At 43.7% G+C, this 23,555-nt stretch overlaps 1 protein-coding gene across 2 annotated transcripts in view; it reads right to left on the bottom strand.

Moving 5' to 3' along the window:
- LOC121281936 (semaphorin-3D-like) overlaps positions 1–23,555 on the bottom strand; it is a 133,421-nt gene that overhangs the window by 91,048 nt on the left and 18,818 nt on the right. For both annotated transcript variants that reach the window (XM_041195165.1, XM_041195166.1), the window contains exons 2-4: positions 10,072–10,232; positions 5,850–5,909; positions 4,740–4,859 (exon numbers count right to left, since the gene is read on the bottom strand). In XM_041195165.1, the coding sequence (XP_041051099.1) occupies positions 4,740–4,859; positions 5,850–5,909; positions 10,072–10,232 (341 nt within the window). The remainder of the gene's footprint in view (positions 1–4,739; positions 4,860–5,849; positions 5,910–10,071; positions 10,233–23,555) is intronic.

The following is a 23,555-nucleotide window of genomic DNA, read 5'->3' as shown; positions in this document are numbered from 1 at the left end:
ACATCCATCAGACAACCATGCTGTGAGTGATGTGTCTGCTTTCACAGGCCACTGCCATATACTAATGATCTCTCCTTGCTTTATCAGGCACATCTGCCAAACAGCCGACAGAGTCCATGACCCAGGGCCTCCAATCAAGCCCCAAAGAAACCTCTGAAGAGGAACTGGAGACACCCTTCCTGAAGTCCTGTCACAGTGCTCAGCCACATTCTCCACCAGCGCAAAGACACACACCTCGGTGGGACCTAGTTTTAGACTAGTCCGAGGATCACAATCTGGTGAGCACGTCACACTGTCTGATCCACAGCAGGTGGCAGCAGGGACTTCCCAGGTCCCCAGCACTCGGAGGACTGAATTTTGCTGAGTCCGAGTCAGATGATGAGCCTCTGGACTCGGTCATATCACAGTTGCTGGAGCTGCAAAGGCAGGCTCAGGAACATCAGGAAGGGATGTCTACTGCACTCCTCAGATTGCAAGGCACGATGGAGGAGTCCTTTGCTGATGCCATAGTTGGCCTCCAACAGTGTGTATGCGAGAGGGGTGCCAGACACCTCAATCTCACTCCAGCTACTCCAGCTCCTCAAGGAGTCAGCCTGGGTCCCTGGGCACCCATAGAGAGGAGGTCAGCAGGTGCACCCTTCGAGTCCATCCACCCAGGTGACTCCGAGAGTGTCTGGCCCCTCTTCTTGTGGCCTCATCAGCTCCAGTTCCACAGGCCGAGGAGGGTGCCACTGCCACACAGCAGGACCCCTAAAGCAGGCCGGGGCCCTCCAAGTCTCAGCCCTCTAGAGGACGTCCACCATAGTCATCACTGACAGGGTGCCACAGTCAGCAGGCTGCCTCCAACACTGCTGTGGATGTTCAGGGAGCACCAAGACGCAGCGGCAGGGTTCAGCCAGTTAAAGAGAATTTGTTACACAGCCTGGGCATGGGTGTTAATCACTTGTACATACTGTTCACTATTGTCAATAAACTCCCAAGAATGTCTTCATGCCTATGGCTCCTTGTTCTATGAGCCGTGTTCTTGTCACTCAGATGTGAAACCTTTCTGCACAAGATAAAGGCAGGTGTCTCAGTCCAGGTCCTCTTCCCTGTGCTCTGTGCAACCTTCAGACCACAGTGATGGTCCAGCTTCACACTCCCTGGAAACATTACTGATGCCTGCACCTTGGCAGTGCTTGTCATTGCTGCCAGAATGTACTAGGCAGATGTTACAGAGTTCTCTCATTCTCTTGATGTGCTCTCAGCACATTTAAGGTCAGGCTGGCCCCCATGTCTTCAACATCTGTGACCACTGATGCTGTGCTCCAGCTCCTGAAGAGCTCAGGTGCTGAAGGCAGACAAAGTGTCAGATGCTTCTAAAGTTTCATGGCTGCATCTATATGATATGACCCTGATCATGGAGCAGAAGCGAACTGCCCTCAGCCAGACAGGAGTCAGGCATTCTCAGAGGCTGTGTGAAGATTTGTGGAGTGTCCTCACTGCATGTCATCATCATCCTCCTGCGATCAAGCGGCTATTAGGGCCTCCACTGCATCTCCATAACAGGAGCATTCTCAATGAGAATATGTGCACTGCCATAAGCCAGACGCCAGTCAAACATTCACAAATGCGATGTGAGGATCTATGGGGTCACCTCACTGCATGTCGTCATCATCCTCCACAAATCTAGCAGCTATGAGGGCCTCCTGAACATGTCTCCTTGTCTAGCCACTGTGAGGGCCTCATCCCTGTCATCATCACCTTCAAGGGCCTCCTCACACTCATCCTCGGCATCCTCCTCATCGGAGGAGGCGTGCAGCTCCTCCATCTCCTCCTCAGCCAGCTCGTCTCCCCATTGCAGTGCCAGGTTGTAAAGGGCGCAGCAGACGATGACGGTACATTGTCACCCTCTGCGGACTGTATTGCAGGGCTCCATCAGACTGGTCCAGACTCCAGAATCCCATTTTGGTCTGCTCCACCAAGTTGCGAGGTGCAGCATGAGCCTCATTATACAGTGGCTCTGCTGCAGTCTGAGGCCGCTGCACGGGTGTCATCAACCACGACTTCTGTGGGTAGCCCTTGTCCCCGAGGAGCCAACCCTGAGCTTCTGTGGACCTTGGAAGACTCCAGGGATCTGCGACCAACACAGGATGTAGGCATCATGCACACTCCCTAGAAACTATGCATATACCTGCAGGATACGTTTCTGGTTGTCAAACATCGGGTGCACATTCAATGAGTGGAATCGCTTGCACCTGATGAGGTCCACCGTGTATAAGTGACAGAGACCAGCGCACCACGTGTGCAGTCAACCACACCCTGTACCTGTGGAATCCCGCAAATGGGAAAATTCAATGGTCCTTGCATCCTGGCTTTCCTAGTCCCGGGCAAAATGCACAAAGTTGTGTGCCCTCAAGAAGATGCATTTGTGGGTGGCAACTTGTCATATCCCACAGAGATCACTTGTGGAGCACTGAAAAGAGCCACTGGCATAGAAATTGAGTGCCATGGTCACTTTCACAGCCACTGGTAGTGAGTGCCCTCTATGTCCCCTTGGTGCCACATCCTGCAGTGTGGCAGATGTGAGCGACCAGTGTCCCTAGACATGCGCAATCGTCAGCGACATTGGTTCTCGGTCATCTGCAGGGATGACCGGTGGCATCTACAGACCCTGGGTGCCGCTAGGCGCTGACAACCCACAGCTCACTGTCACTCCTGGGCAGTGTGTGTGGGAGCCCCATTGGCCCCTTCTTCCTGAGGTTGCTGCTCCTGCCTTTGTGCAGCCAGGAGCCTCAGTCTCTCTCTCCTCTGTCTTCTACGGTCTCTGTAGGTCATCAGGCATTCAGCTAAGTCACCAGGATCCATGATCCTGACATGGTCCTTCCGCGGCATGAAAGAGAGAGAGAGACATGATTATCTTGGCTGTACTTTGCACCTTTCCTGGCCCTGTGTGACCGCCTCTTAATGCTTCCCGGAGAGTGCTGGTCACCCCTTGGATGGCCACAGGTGAGTGCGCTACATGGCTATCCTGTCAACCTTTGACATGGGGGACACAGGTCCATACCAGGATGCTGAGATTGCAAGGGGCTGTGAGCACCTTCAGCAGTGACTACTACATGGCCAGCGTTGGCGAGGAGATTGTACATGTGTGCAGACCAACTGCTCCACTGTCCAGTAAAGTGGTCACTGACTTGCAGTCTGTGCCATGGTGGGGGGGTGGGGTGGGTTGGTTAAGGTCTCGAGCTCTCGGTGCCCCTTTGGTGCCTCTGCATTGCTTGTGTGGGCGGGCAGTCTAGGATCCCAACCCCAATCGTATCACTGTGGCTGCGCCTGGACTGTCTCAGTTGTAGAGGAATGATCAGTTTATACATGTGCCCCTACTGCGTGGCCCCTTCCCCCGTCTACCCTGCCCGCTACCTCAATTTCTTGTGCTCAGGATCCAACGCCAGGGCAGCAGTTGTCTCTCACCTCCTCAACAACAGTTGCCTCCAAGGCTGGGCAGCAGTTGCCCCCAGACAACACCCCCCAGCCCCCACCCCCTCCCCCTCCCCCGAGTGTTCACTCACCTCCAGCTCCCCCTAATTGAAGGCCAGTCCAAGAACCTGGCGGAATGGCCTTTTAATGATATGCTGATGTATGACAATGAGCTCCCTGACAACAGTTGGTGGGAAATGCAGCCCACCTTCGGTGAGCTGAGCTGATGGCGACCTGCCTTCCCACTGTCGCGAAATCATGCCCTATTGTCTGTGCATGCCACCTATCACCAGCGGGCATGGAAAATTCCACCCCATTGCAGAACAAGTAAATCGATGGAATAGTACAACGATGGAGCCTCCAAAACCTTTCCTCGTGGGTGAGTCATACTGGTGAAGAATGGAACTTGGTGGATAACTTGAGTGTTGGCAAATATTCATAAATGTGGGGCAAAATTTTGCAAAAATCCGCACCACTGGCACGGCAGCATTTCAGAAAATCACTGGTGCACTGTCCATTATTTCCATCTATTGGTTTCGGATGGACAGAAAATCAAGAGCATTACTCCCAAAATTTTCCAACAAATCATCTCCTGCATTTAAAGTTTCAGTGTTGGCTCTTGCTCTCAAACGACTTTTTCCCAGTTGATACAGCTTTGTGTTGGACGTTACAATCAAGACAAACACAACACACATAACAAAATAAACACTATGGAGGCAAACTCTCCAGTCCTTCCAGTGTATCATTGTTGTCATTCTGGCAGGAGTGCAGGGGGAAAGGCCACAAACCAGGCTGGAATCCAGGTAAACTGGATCTAGGGCTTATGTCAGGGATTCCCATTTTGTCATTTTATGCTGGGAAAATCCTGGTAGGTAATTGTGCAATGGGGCAATGGAGGTTTGTCAAAAACATAATTACATCTAGTCTGTATAGTACACATAGCTACCTTTAGGTAATGGAAATATTCTTCCCTAATTTTAATCTATTGTGTGGGCATTCTGATTTGGAAAATGTAGAAAGATTAGCAGACATGGAGAAACTTGCAGTTGGTGATGAAATGATAGTTTATTGTGAAGTCTTGTTATTGAAAATTCTTGTTCTGCTCCATGGTTAAAACAGGTCTCGACAGAATCTCTGATACGTTCATTAAAAAGCTCGCTCCTCAGTGAGAAGATTACTTCACTGTGAAGGTAACCCGGACATGGTAATAATAAAATTTGAACATACTTTAGCTGCAGCAACATCTGTTGACTATTATTTTCAGCAATGTCAGGGTACATTACCTCTGTAGGGGGTCCCAGGTCAATATATCCACATATAGGCTGGAAAGCTCCCGTACCACATGCATAGACATGCGTCCTATTGAAGTTGTGTAGTAGGCGGATGAAATTTGCACATTCTGTCTGATAATAATGGCAGTATTGTTTAGTCTCACAGTAAAGCTGTATGGATTTCTACCACACGCTCAGTTAATAAAAAAACTATGCAACATTATCATCACAAGTATTAAACATGACAATAAAGAGATTACTGAGTTGTCTCATTGCAAGTAATTTTCATTTAAAAGAGCAATTGGGAAACTGCTTTTTTTAAAAGATGTAATATGGGTTCTTATTTTCCTTATTTTGTTCCATCCTGGGCTTCACTTTCCCTGTAGTTGGTGGTGGGGATTTGAACTGGATTGCTTGCTCCCTAGTTAGCAGTATTGACACTTTTGGGCTACCATTAGGAGGCTCACAACGTGGTACCACGAAGAGTCCAAATCTTCAACATAGCAGCATGGCAACATGACAACATTTTTAAAGTGGCCCTATCAATCAGGAAACATTTCAGGGTTTTAACTGAAGTTTACAATTTTCATTTTCTTTCCAGAAAAAAAACTTAAAATTTAAATTGAATATTCATATTGTTTCTTTATCACACTTTAATTTACTTTGTGTTTATATAATTATAGGCTTTTGAAACATTGTAATTAATAAGTGGCTTGTAGGATATCATAGATATCTGTTCACTTGTTGAATTTGCCCTAGAGACCTGCCTTTCAACACTGGCTTAAGATTTTTAGGTTTCATCTAAAGTTTGAGTATCACTAGCTTCAGCCAAGTTTGGGGATAAAACAGCAGCTATAACTAATAACATATGGTTACAGCATTAGATGAGAACAGTTTAACATGCAATGTTAAGAAACACACTGTTACTCTTCAACATTCAGATATTTTAAAAATTGCAGTGTCTGCATTTTGTGCAATGCAAGTTTTTGCTTCATATTAAGTAAAATGACAGAAATATGTTCAATGCATATTAAATATGTCAGCAAATATGAAAAGTTGCATTTTTTAAGAAAAAAAAACTAAATGCTTGGGAATCACAAAATAATGCCAGGCATTTCTTACTTCTTTTTTTCCAGTCTGTTTACACAGTTCCACTCTCTCCTTAGCTGCAGGCCAATAAATCTGACAAGACAAAAAAAATTATATTAAAGCTACAGGAAAAAAAAACACAATTAGATTAATTGTTTTCAATTTTTTTCTTATTGAGCCTTTGGCTGGTCGTCAAAGTAGTGCAAAGCAGTGCACCGAACAGAAAAGATTTAAAGTTTTCTGCCATGGAGACTGGGGTCTCTGAGGCCGGTGGGGCAGGGAAGTGAGGAAAGGCTAACCAAGGACCACCAGAAATTGGTCCTTGGGCCTCATCTTAGTGTGTCAGGCAAACTGCCAGTGCCTGTCACTCCTCCAAATGCGATTTTCCAATTGGGTCCAATGTTGTACTGCTTGACTCACTGGTACCCAGCTAGGCATGAAGGGATGGGGAGGGGGGAGAGATGACAATGGGAGGGAGGACCACTTGGGCCAGCAGCAACTATCAAAAGTGCCATGGAGCAAGGCAGGGGCGGATTTACAATGAAGCACTCCGTGTCATGGCACAGGGCCCCCAAATGACAGGAGTCCCCAAAATGCTGAGTGAGTGCTTAAGCTGACAGTTGCTGCAACTGTGCAACGAAGGCTGATACAGGGCATACTGAAATTCTCCCAAATGTATCAGCACCATATGCACGGTCGCTGGGTATGAGGTATTCAAAGCCCTGGATGTCACACAGCTCCCAGTGTGTAAGACAGACCTGAGTGTGTTACACCGCTTTGTATTAGATTGATCAGCTCTTGTAATACTCTCACACTGACTCCATTTCAATGAGAAACTATAATCCTTGCAAAAGGTCCTTTCAATGCTGAGAACTAGAAACTGCAGAGGGGATTTTATCCACATGAACAAAACTGTGAAAATGAACCAGCTCAACCCCACCAACCCTAACTTCAATAAATAATATGCAGCAATTTCTTTTAAACAAACTAACTTCCCTGAGTAACAGTCTGCAAATAATGATACCCTCAAAATTCTCAGCAGGATTTTGTTTTAAACAAAGGTCTGAATTGATGGATTGCTGCATTTTGCTCCGGCGAGCTGGGCTGAGTCATTCTCCCTGCCGACTCTGCTCTTACTCGCTCTTTAATGCCGCTTTGGATAGAGGAGGATTAGCTTCGCTGCCAGTGCATGCCCAGCACGGAGCTGCCACTCACGCAGACACACACACACACACACACACAAGCAGACACAACGTCCCCAGCATGGAGCTACTGCTCGTACACACGTATACACACACACACACATGCACGATGTGCCCGGTGCAGAGCTGCCTCAGAAACACGTCTCCAGTGCGGAATGAGGGAACCTGAGCATCCCCAGCATGGAGCAAACAACAAATTCCTCATTCCGGAAGGTGGAGCAACAGGCAGCTTGTTCAACTAGTGCAGCATCAGCAGCAGCAATCTCAGGCGGAGCTGAGTGATCCCTCTGGTGAATTGGTCCCAGCTCAGAGTGGCCCCATCTTGGAACGGTCCTGATTATTGTTGCAGCTTTTAACAGGCAGATCATGATCAGGCACTTCCGACTGTGAGACATGTGCAACATGACTTGATTATCAATTGACTCAGAGATGGATCATTCCCCCAGCGCCTAGAAAAGGCAGGGTCCAGGGATTAAAGACAATCATTTTATTATATATTTTTAAAAATCTCATTGCAGGTATTTGCAAAAACAGTTCCTTCTTTCACTTACCCTTTTGGCCCTGCCTGCTTATTAGTCCTTATCCACACTGAGTGGAGCAGGCCCAACTCTTGATCCAGCTCAGTGCTGCCCAGTGTTCCAAATGGGCCTTAAAACAGGCATTAGGCCCTTCATTAGAATATGACTGTTTTAAGTGGCAGCTCTGAGAGAAATCACCCCTGAAAAGTAAAAGCAAAATACTGCAGATGCTGGAGAATGGAAATAAAAACAGAAAGTGCTGGAAATACTTAGAAGGTCTGGCAGCATCTGTGGAACCTGAAGAAGAGTCATATTGGACTCGAAACATTAACTCTGTTTCTCTCTACAGATGTTGCCAGACCTGCTGAGTATTTCCAGTATTTTCTGCTTTCATTTACCCCTTAGAAGTATGCTGTTTAAAATAAGAATCCTCCCCCGCCACCCCCACCCCCCAACCCCAACCACTTCAGTGTCCTCGGGTGTTGAAACATAATTTTCAAAGTTATTGAAGCTTGCCAGCAATTTTCAACTGTCAACACCTCAGAACTGAACCCATGATTCTACCTCTTCCCCCACCTTTGTCCTGCTGGCCTTCCAGTTTTGGTCTCAGGAAAGAGCTGGCAACCTATGATTCAATTGATTGAACAGGCTGTTGTGAGGGGCACAATCCAAGCAATAACAGGACTGGGCCAGATGACCAATGAAGTACACATAACTGAACTGAACAGCGAACAATCTATGATCAATAGTGCTGCAGCTTAGTAGTGAACATGGTAGAGAGCTTTGTGGCGACTTCTCAACTGAGGTGTTGAAAGCATTCATGGCCATCTGGGTGATACATGGAAAATCAAACCTTATATATTAGCACAACAATTAGAATGTTCACTTAATGTTTAAAGCTGAACTGGAAATCTCAGAATCTGTGTCACTCACACCTTTCAAATCCTGGGAATGAGCAATATCATTTAATCTAGGATATATTGCACATAAGGACAGAAGCTGGATAATGCGTAAGCTTCATCTGAACCTACAACATCTGAACAAAACAACATCCTGAATATGCTCACCAACACAAAATGGGGAGCAAGCCCGAAAACATTGCGAACCAGTGCACTTGCTCTTTGCTATTCCACTGCCGAATACGCCTGCCCTGCATGGGAAAGATCTACTCATGCTTAGAAAATGGATGCCGTTCTGAATGCAAGCTGCCGACTTATCACAGGTTGTTTAAAACCAACAAACACCAACAGCCTATATATCCTGGCGGGTATCGTTCCCCCTGATATAAGGAGAACGGTAGCGAGCAAGAAAGAGTGACTCTGTCAAACATAAGATGAGAGACACTCTCTACATGGTCATACCCCTACACCCAGCTGCCTAAAGTCAAGGAAGAACTTCATGAACAGTGTTGTTCCATTACAGCAACCCCATCTGAAGGCCGCATCGCCTTGTGGAAAGACCAGCAATAGAAATTCTACCAGATAAAAGCCTTCTCCCAGGAGCTAATTGCAACTGGGCAACCTGGAAGTGCTTTAACAGACTTAGGACTGGTGTAGGTCATTCAAAGGTGTCACTAAGCAAGTAGGGATATACAACCAGCCTGACAACTTGTGAATGTGGAACTGAGCCAGAGACTATGCAACATCTCCTGCAATGCCTATCGCTAGATGAACCCTGCACTGTTGCAGATCTTGCCGAATTCAACAACAAGGCACAAAAATGTGTCCAGTTCTGGCTGGGCCACGTATAGACTGTCCGTGGACATGATAAGAAGATCTAAATCTAAAGATTCCACTCCAGCCTCAAGTCCTCTACTTCCTTGCTGTTATTTTTTATGACACAAATGCAGTTTAGTTTTCTATAAAAGCAAAACATTTCACATTTCTACTTTAGCTCTGAAGAAGAGTCATATGGACACGAAACGTAAACTCTTGTTTCTCTCTCCGCAGATGCTGCCAGGCCTGCTGAGTTTTCCCAGCATTTTCAGTTTAATTTTTCTGTCAGCCACACATTTGGCATCAGTCTTTGTTGCTGGGATTTTGGTATTGCAATGCTGTGATGTTCATAGCAGCACACTAACTTCCTTTGCGGTTTCTTTACTGTGGTGCAGCTGGAGATTATTTTGTGCAACACTCTCTGGACCAAGAGATATCACAATGAATGTATCCCGTCAACTCAATTATAGTTGAGGATAGGTCAGTGGAAACATTCAACCTGGATGTCAGCACGACTTTTCACAATAAGGTAACCGATTGTGTTATGGGTTAATGACCGACAGGAAGGACATTGCACTGTCTGTAATGAAATTCATTTGTTTATTCAATGTTTTCATCAGTGGTAATGGGATGGTAAGACTACTGACCCTATTTTGAGGTTGTTGTCGTCATGTCCATGCCAGGTAAAGTAGTGAAAATCAGCTCTTCCAAGCTTCCTTGAATTAAATTCCTGCAGTTATCTATTTTCAAATCAGATTTATACACAATTTGCAGGTTTTGATGTAATATATATATATGTGGCTCTCATGTCGCTATTTACCTTCTTAGGTTCCTTGTTCAAATTTTCCAGATTTAAGATATAAATCAGATCTTTAGCTCCAACCAGAAGCTTTCCTCTTTCTTCATCAATTAGTAATGACTGGAAACTGGAACTTTCTGCCGATCCCTGGAATGGATTACCACTGCCATTCATCAATGTATCTGTCAGAGCAAAACAATATAAATTGAAAATATTAATCACCACCAAGAATGTGGAAGAAACATTTTTATAGACATTGACACGTTTGAACAATGTCACTTAAGGTCAAGTCTACTGCCAAAGTTTTGTGCAAATAGCATTCACTAAGTTTGTTGTACATTTTTAAGTGGGTTGTATGAAAAAATCCTGCAACATATTCAAACTGACTAGAATTGCGAAAAGTAACAATTTCTCCTTATATAAAATTATACAATGTATGAAGAAAATCGTGACTTGATTCTGCACAGTAATGTATTTGCTGGTCAACCACAGTTGATGATTTAAAGAGAGAGCTAGAGACAAAAAGACACCAATAATAATTTCATAAAGCTAACAAGCTAACTCAGAACACAACAAGTGACTTCCTGAACTGTATGACTCAACAAAATTTCAGATGGCCCACGTGCCACTAAGTCATCAGGGGAGCTTTTTACTACTCATTTATAGAGGCAGAACTATTGTCAGTGATATTTATGCTATACAACATCTCAGGACAAAAATAATTGTCAGTAATAATGTATTTTTTACAGCTACAATAGTCATGGAAATTATTCTTTCAAGGCCACATTTCTTTACAAAGGAACACAAATTTATTTAAAGACCTCAATTCTAATTACAGTTATATTGCAATAATAATCATTTCTAAAGTATAGCAAGCAAGTCAGAGTAACATTAAACTCACCAGTAGTAACCTAAATAGTAGATGTAGTGAGGATCCACAGAGTGTGGTGAGTGAAATTATTCTCTCTTGCTGAATTTTCAATTGCAAGAGAAGGTCAAGCTTGTTGATGGGCCAGAAAGAGCCAGGAGGCAATTTTTCAAATTGAAATTACCAAACCTAAATAGCTTAGTGCATGCTACAGCTGACAGGTTCAATGCAGGGAGCTACAAGCTTATTTTTTTAAAGTGGAAAAGATTCTGCCATCAGGGCTTTTAGTGTGAGGGCCAATTCATGAGCGTTGAGTCTTCTGGCCTCCTGAATTCCTGCCTCCTCTTTTGTGCAAGGCAACAGCAGGGGCCATCATGGCTGCTGTTAGCCTTTGACACTCATGCGCCAACTGGCATGTCTGCCTCCTTGCAGAGCTTGGCACCATTGATTGGCCGTCTCCACACCAATTAGGGCACTAATATTTGAAGATTGTGTTGTGTGAGCATTCCAGATGCAGCACGGGGTTGTAACTTAGAACTTTTCCAGGCATCGGGTTCTCAACCCCAATTTGAAAATTAAGCCCTGATCTGCACAAACAGATCAGCCATGATCTTGTTGAATGGCAGAGCAGGCTTGAGGGACTGAATGGCCTACTTCTGCTCCTACTTCATATGTTCCTTTGTTACATTCAGACAAAATGTGAAAAATAATAGTGCCTCAGCTTTTCATCTACTGAGAAGTATATAACTTCTCTACTTAAGAAGATAATTAAAGGATGTGAGGATAAATAACAATAGAATACAATCAGTGACAGTAGTGCAGGGACATCTAAAAGTTATCTCTATGAAAACTACCATAAACTTTCAAATTACAAGAACTAGGCAACCCTGTGGTCTTACTTAGGTGTGATTCTGTTAATATTGCACAGAATACCTTTTGCCTTATGCAAGCTTAGTTGGATATAACATTGTCTTTAGACCAAACTTCAAATGTTGTCAATTGTCAAATGCATAAATGAAGAACATGTCTGAAACTAATTTGACTGGAGACGCCTTGGTGCTGGAGTCAGTTTACTTGGTATGTTACTGGACATGAGGGAGCTTAATTGTATACATTAAGGTTAAATGGGAGGGACTGCTGCACTGTCAGTGATGCTGTTTTTTTGTCGTATGTAGCTCAGTTGGTTGAATTCTTGCCTCAAAGCCACAAGGATCTGAGTTCAAGTCCCACTCCAGGACCCGAGCATGAAAACACTCCATGCAGTGCAAAGGGATGCAGTGCGAAGGGATTACTGCACTGTCAGAGGTACTGCCTTTTATGCAGCCTGGTTAGATCCAGTGGTAACTGATATAGCCCTTAATCCAAGGGTCATGTGTTCAAGCCCCATCTTAGCTATGAGCTCTTTGTGCTTCAAAAGAGCTATAAAAAGGCATTTATTGATGGATTGTGGAATGATACCTTTGTAACATTTTACTTTGTGAATAAATCTAAAACTAAGTAAGGATTGAATTCTGGTCTCCTCCTTTACCAACTGGTTGTCAGAGGTTTAACAGGATCAGTTTTAACAATGGCATAGTGATTTGTCACTGGGCTAGAAATCCATATACCCAGGGTAATGCTCTGGGGGCCTAGGTTCGAATCCCACCACAGCAGATGGTGAAATTTGAGTTCATATTAAAAGCAACCTGGAATTAAAAGTCTAATGGTGACCATCTAACCATTGTTGGTTGTCATAAAGACACATCTGGTTCACGAATGCCTTTTAGAGAAGGAAATCTGCTGTCCTTGCCTGGTCTGGCCTACATGTGACTCCAAGCCCACAGCAATGTGGTTGACTCTTAGATGGCCTAGCAAGCCATTCAGTTCTCAAGGGCAATTAAGGATGGGCAATAAATGCTGGCCCTGCCACTGATGCCTAGATCTCATGAATGAATAAAAAACAGTTCCGTCTGGGGTGGTTACAGTGTAACAGCATTACACCTTTGAGTCAAAGACCTCAAATCCAATGACAGCAATGTTTTATCTTCCCTAACTAGCAGATTTCCCAGCTTTAGCTGCATCACCTTTGCGAGAGTGAAAAAGGAAGTAACCATTAACAGGTCTCTTGTCAGATTGTTTTATCAAGTATCAGAAAGACTGCTCTAACTACATATCTGCATTTCTAACCTAAATTACGCCACACATGGTGTTAAACATAGGTTATGCAAGAGTCATGGAAGGAGGAGGAGAGGTGTGAAGTACCAAGCAATTCATTTTCACCCTTTCATAATTTATCTATTTCTTTCTCATTTGGAAAGCACACTGCTGGGATTCGAAAATTTGATTTTTTTTTTTATTCTTTCATGGGATGTGGGCATCGCTGGCTAGATCAGCATTTATTGTCAATCCTTAACTTCCCTTGAGAAGGTGGTGGTGAGCTGCCTTCTTGAACCACTGCAGTACATGTGGTGTAGGCATATCTACAGTGCTGTTAGGAAGGAAGTTTCAGGAATTTGGCCTAGTGAATAAGTACAGATGTTAACATTATTTAATTCCCATTTTAGTATTTCTTAGTTTGTACTTTGAAATGAATTTAATGGCATGAAGTTGCTGCACTAGCATAATAGATATGAACTTAATTTACCACAAACATTCCAGTCTTAATATCCTTTAATTACTGCTAAATAATCTCTATGGCACTGTGAACAGTCTCATTCCTTCAGATTTTGATTGCTGTTGGAGATTTTAAGAAAATAACATTTAGAACTTTTCAAAAAAACTTTTTGTGCTCTTCCTTAATTCAACCTTCCCTTTCTGCTCTTTATTTCTCTTTCTGTACAGGATTTGATAATGAGTTCAACCACTTCCACTCCATCTCATTGTTGAGCTATCAATTTCTCAATCCTTCGATCTGATTGCTTAAGCAATTGCTTGCCCTGTTCAGTCTGGTGCCAAATGCACTGTTTCCCTCAATGCACAGGTAAGAGCTCATACTTTCAGTAGCTTGCCACGCAAAACATTTAAAATTTAAATATGCAAGGGCAAATCTCACTAATGGCAAAAGTTCTTAGATGCCCTGCTACAAAATATTATGGCCTGTTATTTTAATCCAATGGGAGCCATGTGTGTTTTTCTTGTTAAATATGTGCCTTGTCCACAGCTGCCTAACGTATGACACATATCTGGCTGCAGCTGTAAAAATGTCCAAAGAGTTCCTTGAAAAATATTAAATAGCTCATCAAAGTTCAAGACAAACTGGATCCAACCATCAGCGATACCCTGACTGAGGTAGTGCATCATGGTGATTATTGGTGTCCATTCTGAGGGCCATATCTGATTTGCAGAGGAAATGCATCATAGATATTGGCAATTGGCATGATCCCATTGGAAAATCATACTCTGGTGACAATAGTCAAATTATTCCACTTGCCAAAGTAATTGACTCCTGTTCCACATACATTTATACAGGCAAGTAGTTTATATTTTCTGTAGGTTACATGTAAAATATGACCACAAATTCCATTTAACTATTACTGAACAGGCACATTCAACTAGAGAATGGAACATTTCATGCACAAAACACGTATATCTGATATATAGGAACATAGGACTTAGGATCAGGAGTAGGCCATTCGGCCTGCCCTTCATGCTTACTCTGCTAAAAAGATTGTGGCTGATCTGTTTGTAGTCTCAATTCCACTTTCTTATCTGCCCCCATAACCCTTGACTCCCTTGTCCATCAAAAATCTGTCTAACCCGGCCTTGAAAAAAATCAATGACCCAGCCTCCACTTGCTCTCTGGGGAAAAGAATTCCACAGACTAATGACCTTCAGAGAAAAAACAGCCTATTACACAAACCAATAGCCTTTTGTTTGCATTATATATGCGTAATATGGAGAAAAAGTTAGTTACTTTTGAATTATTCCATGAGCCAGTTATTTTTACAATCAGAATGACTCTGCCAACTAAATGATCAAACAAGCTCCATTGTTTCAGCAATTGTGAATCATAGTAGTGTCTGTTAGGCAATGTCACTCTAACTGCTAATTACACTAATCAAATCCTTCTGCCAACAGGTCATTATACTCTGTTGCCTCCTAGATATTCAGATGAATGGTTCAAGATGTTTCCTTTCCTCCTCGCTCAATTTTATCCACAGCAGGCATGGCCCAAATATCATTAGATTTTGTAACAAGAAAAATTATAAAATAGTTTATTAGCTTGACATGTGAAATGCGTGGGCAGGATTTTGCATTTTGGATTGGAACCCTGACGTAGGCGTCAAAAGCAGGTCCTGACCTGGCACTGTATCGGAACCAACAACTCAGCTTCCAACCTGATAGTCGCCCAACCTCGGACGGCCCGCTTCTATCTCTTACCCAAAATCCACAAACAAAACTGCCCCGGTAGACCGATCGTCTCAGCTTGCTCCTGCCCCACAGAACTCATTTCTCATTATCTTGACTCCCTTCTTTCTCCCCTTGTCCAGTCCCTTCCCACCTACATCCGTGATTCCTCTGACACCTTACGTCACATCAACAATTTCCAGTTCCCTGGCCCCAACCGCTTCCTCTTCACCATGGACGTCCAATCCCTCTACACCTCCATCCCCCACCAGGATGGTCTGAGGGCCCTTAGCTTCTTCCTCGAACAGAGGCCCGAACAATCCCCATCCACCACTACTCTCCTCCGTCTGGCTGAACTTATTCTCACGCTGAACAATTTCTCCTTCAACTCCTCTCACTTCCTCCAAATAAAAGGTGTGGCTATGGGTACCCGCATGGGCCCCAGCTATGCCTGTCTCTTTATGGAGTATGTGGAACATTCCTTGTTCCAGTCCTACTCCGGCCCCCTTCCACAACTCTTTCTCCGGTACATCGATGATTACTTCGGTGCCGCTTCATGCTCTCGTTGGGACTTGGAAAAATTTATTAATTTTGCTTCCAATCTCCACCCCTCCATCATTTTCACGTGGTCCATCTCTGACACTTCCCTTCCCTTCCTTGACCTCTCTGTCTCAATCTCTGGTGATAGACTGTCCACCAATATCCATTACAAACCCAGCGACTCCCACAGCTATCTCGACTACAGCTGCTCACACCCCGCTTCCTGTAAGGACTCCATCCCATTCTGTCAGTTCCTTTGCCTCCGTCGCATCTGTTCCGATGATGCTACCTTCAAAAACAGTTCCTCTGACATGTCCTCCTTCTTCCGTAACCAAGGTTTTCCACCCACGGTCGTTGACAGGGCCCTCAACCGTGTCCGGCCCATCTCCCGCGCATCCGCCCTCACACCTTCTCCTCCCTCCCAGAAACATGATAGGGTCCCCCTTGTCCTCACTTATCACCCCACCAGCCTCCGCATTCAAAGGATCATCCTCCGCCATTTCCGCCAACTCCAGCATGATGCCACCACCAAACACATCTTTCCTTCACCCCCCCTATCGGCATTCCGTAGGGATCGCTCCCTCCGGGACACCCTGGTCCACTCCTCCATCACCCCCTACTCCTCAACCCCCTCCTATGGCACCACCCCATGCTCACGCAAAAGATGCAACACCTGCCCCTTCACTTCCTCTCTCCTCACCGTCCAAGGACCCAAACACTCCTTTCAAGTGAAGCAGCATTTCACTTGCATTTCCCCCAACATAGTCTACTGCATTCGTTGCTCCCAATGTGGTCTCCTCTACATTGGAGAGACCAAACGTAAACTGGGCGACCTGCGGTCTGTCCGCAAGAATGACCCAAACCTCCCTGTCGCTTGCCATTTTAACACTCCACCCTGCTCTCTTGCCCACATGTCTGTCCTCGGCTTGCTGCATTGTTCCAGTGAAGCCCAACGCAAACTGGAGGAACAACACCTCATCTTCCGACTAGGCACTTTACAGCCTTCCGGACTGAATATTGAATTCAACAACTTTAGGTCGTGAACTCCCTCCCCCATCCCCACCCCCTTTCTGTTTCCCCCTTCCTTTTTTTTTCCAATAAATTATAAAGATTTTCCTTTTCCCACCTATTTCCATTATTTTTAAAAAAAAAACACCCCCACTAGAGCTATACCTTGAGTGCCCTACCATCCATTCTTAATTAGCACATTCGTTTAGATAATATCACCAACATTAACTTTAACACCTATGTGTTCTTTTGTACCATTGTTGTTGACATCTTTTGATGATCTGCTTCTATCACTGCTTGTTTGTCCCTACAACCACACCCCCCCCCCACCTCTCTCTCTCTCTCTCCGCCCCCCACACACACACCTTAAACCAGCTTATATTTCAACTCTTTCTTGGACTCGAACTCAAGTTCTGTCGAAGGGTCATGAGGACTCGAAATGTCAACTCTTTTCTTCTCCGCCGATGCTGCCAGACCTGCTGAGTTTTTCCAGGTAATTCTGTTTTTGTTTTTGTTCAACATAGATTTTGCCTGGATTGGCTAATTGGTGACCAGAGGACTTGCTCACCATCCAATTAAGGATGGGGAGCATGTACTCAAAGCTGGATGACCAGTAGGAACAATCCTGTCTCTGGAATTGAACACAACCTTCTCACTGAGGCAAGAACATTGAGCAACAGTTTGCTGGTCAGGGTATCCTTCCCAAACATCACCATGTTAATTATGTTTTAGTAGCAGGATGAATTAAATTGAATCTGAGGAACAAATCCATATGTTGTGAGAGAAGCCCAAGAGTCAGCTTTAACTCTGGGTACATTTAGGTGGGCAGGATGCCCCCAGAGGGAGTTCAGCATGAGGCTTGGGCTATTTTAATCCAGGGTCTCATTTGGAAACTGCAGTATTGTGCCCTGGTCAAAACTAGTTGGGATTGTGTGAGGGTTGGTGGACAGGAGCAGAAATTAGGATAGGAGGCACAAAAATATCAGAGACCCAAAGGAGCAATCCCCAGCCTGAAGTTAATTTTAGATTGGGGAGTGAGAGGGGGTGTCCGGAGAGGGCCATAGTCACTGGGAGGCAATGCTAGAACTTGGGTAGTATATGGCTGCTTGCAGATATCCAGTAGATGCACTCCAACTCTTCCTGGTCCAGAGGAAATCCTCAGAAAAGTTACATTTAAGTACTTAACCTGGCATCTGCTGGAAAGTCTGCTGTGCCTGTTATGAGGTAAGATGGTGGGGGAAAAAATACATGACCATCGTCCCACATCATTTGTAGTCAGGGTTAGAATCCATCTTCTGGCTATTTTACCATTGGTAGATGAAACTGGATATCAGTTTTGAGTTCCTACCTTGATTTAGGCTAATGCTCATCCATGTCATTGAGTTCTTGATCTTAGCTGTTAACGGATTGGAAAATTGTGAATAGAGAATATGTTCTGCCACATGGGAAAAGGAAAAGTTGGCACTCAGTTGCTCTTGTGTACCAATTTCCTCAATCCTCAGATGAATTTTATCTGGCCCTTGAGATTTATCTTAGAGTTTGCACAATTGTTCAACAACTGTGCTGGTGGTAATGTGACTAATGTCACAGCTTATTTCTGCCACACTCTCTAGTTCCTTTTCTAGGTAAAATAAGCTAACTGTCAGTTCCTTGGTAAAAACTGAGGCAAGAAATTTAGTCAGCAGCTTTAGTGCCTATGTAGCATCGATTGCAATGCTGACACCAGATCTTATTTTCAATGGTCCCGCTCCATGCTTTGCTTTCTTTTCCTCTTAATATAGAAAAAGCAATATAATTCAAGCAATAAGGGCCAGATTTTCACTGACTAGAAGGGAAGGTCGAGTCAGGAAATTTCCCAACATAGTAGACCCGTTTCCATATAAAATGTCCCCGCCTGTTATATTTTCACTCCAGGGGAGCAGGGGTGAGATGGGCTCAGGCCCACTACCTTCAGAGGTAGGCCTGAAGTTGAAATAGGCGGATAGCCAGGCTGGCAGGCTAGAACACCCCTCTCCATCTTCTGGGACATGAGTCTAGTTTTAGTGATGAATGTTAGGCCTCCAAACCCTCACCCCCTCATTCCCATACTCCTCAGATCCCCATTCCACCCCATGCCTCCTCCATGTCCTTCATGTTTCCTACATAGCCAGTCTCCCAATATCCACTATTGGCAGATCTCAAAATTGCTTTGAAATGGATTTTTGTTTAAATGGACTTGTAACAATCTGAACTCATTCAAACAGATCAAAATGAATAAACCAATCCTTCAATAAAGGCCATTCAAAAATATTTCTATCCCCTTAAGTGCTCAATCTGTTGTAAAATCAAACAACTATTTCACTGACCACACCAAAGGCAGTTAATCCTTTAATAATCAATTAAAACTGGCAATCAAAATGTTTGTACACCCTCCTGCTGAGATAAGTGGTTGTGGACATTTTGAAAATCAGCCAAGCATTAATAATGGCCACAGTTACCAAAACAAACTATTCCAACTCACAGATAATGAAGCTTTTGATATTGCAAGAAACAGATGACTAAGATCTTTTGAAGCTGCACCATCTGCAGGTAAAAGGGAAGGCAAATAGAATGTTGGCCTTTATTTCAAAGGGAATGGAGTATTAAAAATAGGGAAGTCTTGCTAAAACTAGTTAGAGCACACCTAGAATACTGGAACAGTTTTGGTCCACTTATCTAAGGAAAGGTATACCAGCATTGGAGGCAATCCAGAGAAGGTTCACTAGGTTAAGTCTGGGTATGGAGTGATTTTCTTATGAGGAGAGGTTGAGTAGGTTGGGCCTGTACTCATTGGAGTTTAGAAGAATGAGAGACAACCTTATTGAAACATATTAGGTTCTTAGGGGGCTTGACAGGGTAGATGCAGAGAGGTTGTTTCCCCTTGTGGGAGAGTCTAGGACCAGAAGGCATCATTTCAGAATGAGGGGCTACCCATTTAAGACAGAGATGAGGAGGAACTTCTTCTCTCAGAGGGTAGTGAATCTGTGGAATTCTTTACAGCAGAGGGTTGTAGAGGTTGGGTCATTATGTATATTCAAGGCTGTGACAGACAGATTTTTAATCAGTAAGGGAATCAAGGGTTATTGGGAAAAGGCAGGAAAATGGAGTTGAGGATTAGTTGATCAGCGATGATCTCATTGAATGGCGGAGCAGACTCAATGGACCGAATGGCCTAATTCTGCTCCTACACCTTGTGGTCTTATGTTACGATCCCCATAGAATTGGGCAACCTTTTTTTAAAAAAAAGATGGCCTGTCATTCAATGCACCCTCAGCAGCAAGTGTATGTTTTTTCTTTAACAGACAGCTGCTGAAGATTTTCTTTTAATTGAAAAGACATTTTTAAATCATTTCAGATCATCACCGTAAAGTTCCTAAGCAGTGTTTTCTTCAATGTTGAATGTAAAAGAGCACTTTTTCCAACGGGAAAAGGACTTTAATGCATGTCAGCGTTTACATAATGCTGGTGAATGTAGCGGTTAACTGCCTTTGCAGGGTAGAGCCCCATAGTGAATCATTGTAAAAATACACCCACCTTACAATACATCACCTGACTTCTGAAACTGAAAGGACAGATATTCCTTTCTGTATTTCAAAGACTGTCAGTGAAGGAATTCGAGGGCCGGATGACTTTTTTTCTCATTTCCCACTTGGGACTGGGGTTCCCCCATGGTTAACATCTCCTCTGAGAGACTGAGAACGATGTATAATAACCAAAGGGGTCTGATTCCACAAAAATTGCGGGTATTGGACTACCCACCCCTGCAATGGAACTGGGAAAAGTGGTGCATTTGGGAGGGTTACCTGCACCCTTATCACAGACTGGCAAAAATAGCTGGAAAGAGGAATGGTGTAGGGGTATTTGAACTGGGTCCCACCTGCCATTTTTAAAGTGCTCCCGATTTGGCCCAGCTTGGAAAAATCCAGGCCAAGACTTCCAATTACATGTAATTTGATCATGCCAGTAATTTTGGGGTAATTATTATCTATATCTGTTGGGACCATCATTTGGAGAATTGTGCAGTAATTAATTCACTGGAAATTAGAAAGGAGTGCTGCTCTGCAGAAATGTATCTATTTTCTGAGTTAGCATCAGTAGCATCCATGATCAAGTCCATAGTCTGGGCAGTTCTATCTAACTGAATGGAGGAGAGACCCTGGCAGTAGATGCAGCAGTGGGAATACTGAAAAATTGAATCAAAATGGAAAAAAAAGCACATTTTTTTAAAAATCTAGGAAATTGGGAGGGGAATACAGCAACATAGGGATCAGAATATTGCACTCGTCAGGTGGCTGTGCACCAACCCAAATGAGCGTAAAATGATGCGTAATGATGTCAGGCGAGCATCCCGACATCATCGTTCACTCACGCAGGAGTCGGCAGTGTGCCCACTGACAATTAAGCGGCCTATTAAGGCCCTAAATGAAGTAATTGATTCAAATTTTTTGCCGCCCATTCAATTGTTCGCTTGGCGGGCGGACAAAAAGGCCAAGTGGCCTTTGCATTTTTAGTGAAGCCTCATCCACGGGTGGGATGAGGTGTCGACCAGAGATTTAAACAAAAGAAAAGCTTTTGACACTCATATTTAACATGTGCCTGCTCATGTCGCAGTGTCACACGAGGGGACATATTTTCATTATCTTCAATCTCATTATTTTTTATTTTAAAAATCTTCAGCTCCCCGAGGCAGCTCTGTGCCTCAGGGAGCTTTGACTTTGCGCACCTGTGAACTTCTGTGCTCGTGCTCGTCCCACCCCTGCCCCGGCAGCGCTGAGCGCTCAGCGCATGTTTGAAGCTGGCTGGCTATTAATTGGCCAGCCGGTGTGAAATCGTGGTCAGAGCTTGATCATGGTCGGCTTCCCGACTGCTCCCGGGCCTGCCTGACCATTGGAAAATCCTAGCCAGAGGTTTTTTTTTTGCAAGAATTGCTGTATAAAAACATTTAAAAGCATTGTCAAGAGTTGAGTGAGAAAATGGATCGTGTGATGAGGTACTGAATCATAAAAATCCAGAGGTTCCCAAGTGTGATTTCTGGTTTGTGTTGAATTATGTAATCTGAGCCAGGGTGACAATTGGAGTGTCCCTAGGCAAGCAGGGAAAGAAAATGAGATATGTTTCAGGTTTCTGATCTCTGCCCTTTGCCCCCTGTGGGAAAGCACATAAGAAAATGGATGTCAGGCAAGAACATGATTGGGACTGGCTGTGATACCCTCACCATGTTTGAAAACCTTCAAGTCTCATATGAAGATCAGCGAGTTACTCAAGGGTTTCCATTGTTCATCGAACATCAGGAGGACTCGCCATCATTAGGAGAGAAGAGGAAATGGATCAGGGGTGGTTGGGCAACAAATTATTTCATTATAAATTATGCAATTTCTAAAAAAAAAATCCAATACCAATTAAACATCTGCAATTGATGCAAAAGATGTTTCACACCAGGAGCAATACCTAAACCCTGACCCAGGCTGATGCTGGTTTTAATTTTCTCAACATTCAATAAACACATGTCCTCAACTGTTTAACCAATCTCCCATCAAATGCTGACTTAATAATGACATGTTAGGACAAATATTTAAACATGAGGCAAGTCAGGAAACCTGGTATAACTCTCCCTTTAGGCGGATACCTTGTATGTAAAGATATTCTCAATCATCTATTTACTGCTGTGAATATATTTGAAGCAACAGTTTGTAATAACCAGCTATAAACAAGTGGCCAACAGTTAACCTTAGAACTTAAGGATAAAAGTTAGAATAAAAAGTGTTAGTCTTTACTTTGATTTACATCTAAGATGGTTCCTGTACATTTTAAAAGATTACATCATGGTGATATGATGGTAACACCACTTGATTCTAAGGATCATGACAAGATGTCTGTGAGCTGAAACATCTGTACTTGTGTGGATATAAGAGAAGGGGGGAGACTAAAGTTTATTTCTCAAATGAATACTGAAACTTCAGCACAGAAAATTAGTGAATTATAAATCACAAAGGATTACATCTTTCAAGGTAAGAAATTGACTTTTTTTATACAAAGCTCTCCATCAATCCTAAAGGGTACAGAAAGATCAATCAATAGGAAGTTTTAGTCTGTTTCATGGAATTAAATTGATATTCAGGAGTCTCAAACTCAAACTAATACTGGCCATATGTGCATAGCATTATTACTCCAAATCAATTAACCAACATCAGTTGCAAGTCTCAAAATGGTTTAATAAATTGTGCACAGGTGCTACGGAGGTTTACTGACCCAGGGAATCGATGGTTGACACGGGTTTGTCTCAACAATAATGGAATCTCCTGTTCGTAGCAGCCACTGCTGCCAGATACATTTTAAAAGGCAACGCCTGGGTAAAAATTGAAAGGTTGCAGTAAGGAAACTAAATGAAATTGATATTAAGTTAAGGCTTGAAGGAGTCATTCAGGATTGACTTTACAGTTGTTCTACAGGCTAAACCTGCACATACATAATACAAGTCTCCAAAATTCAAAGATGTGTAGACTTAAGTGGTTGCTGCAACTTGCTGAGACTTTGCATCCTGTCACACGCCTCAGCTCAGATAAAAATTGATGGGAGCAGTTCTTTAGAGAAAACAGTGAATTATTTCTTCATATGGGACAATTCAAACTGACTTAAAATAATAAATAAGCAGTAACAGATCCATGAAGAAAGTTTCCTTTGCAGATAAAACAGTCTTCTGATAGGGAGAAGTTGATTTTTCAATGGTGCTGCTTGTGTTGTAAGC

The sequence above is a fragment of the Carcharodon carcharias genome, chromosome 9, assembly GCF_017639515.1.
Source record: "Carcharodon carcharias isolate sCarCar2 chromosome 9, sCarCar2.pri, whole genome shotgun sequence".
Taxonomy (NCBI): domain Eukaryota; kingdom Metazoa; phylum Chordata; class Chondrichthyes; order Lamniformes; family Lamnidae; genus Carcharodon; species Carcharodon carcharias.
The sequence above is the reverse complement of the archived record's forward strand: the minus strand, read 5'-3'. Positions and strand labels throughout refer to the sequence as shown.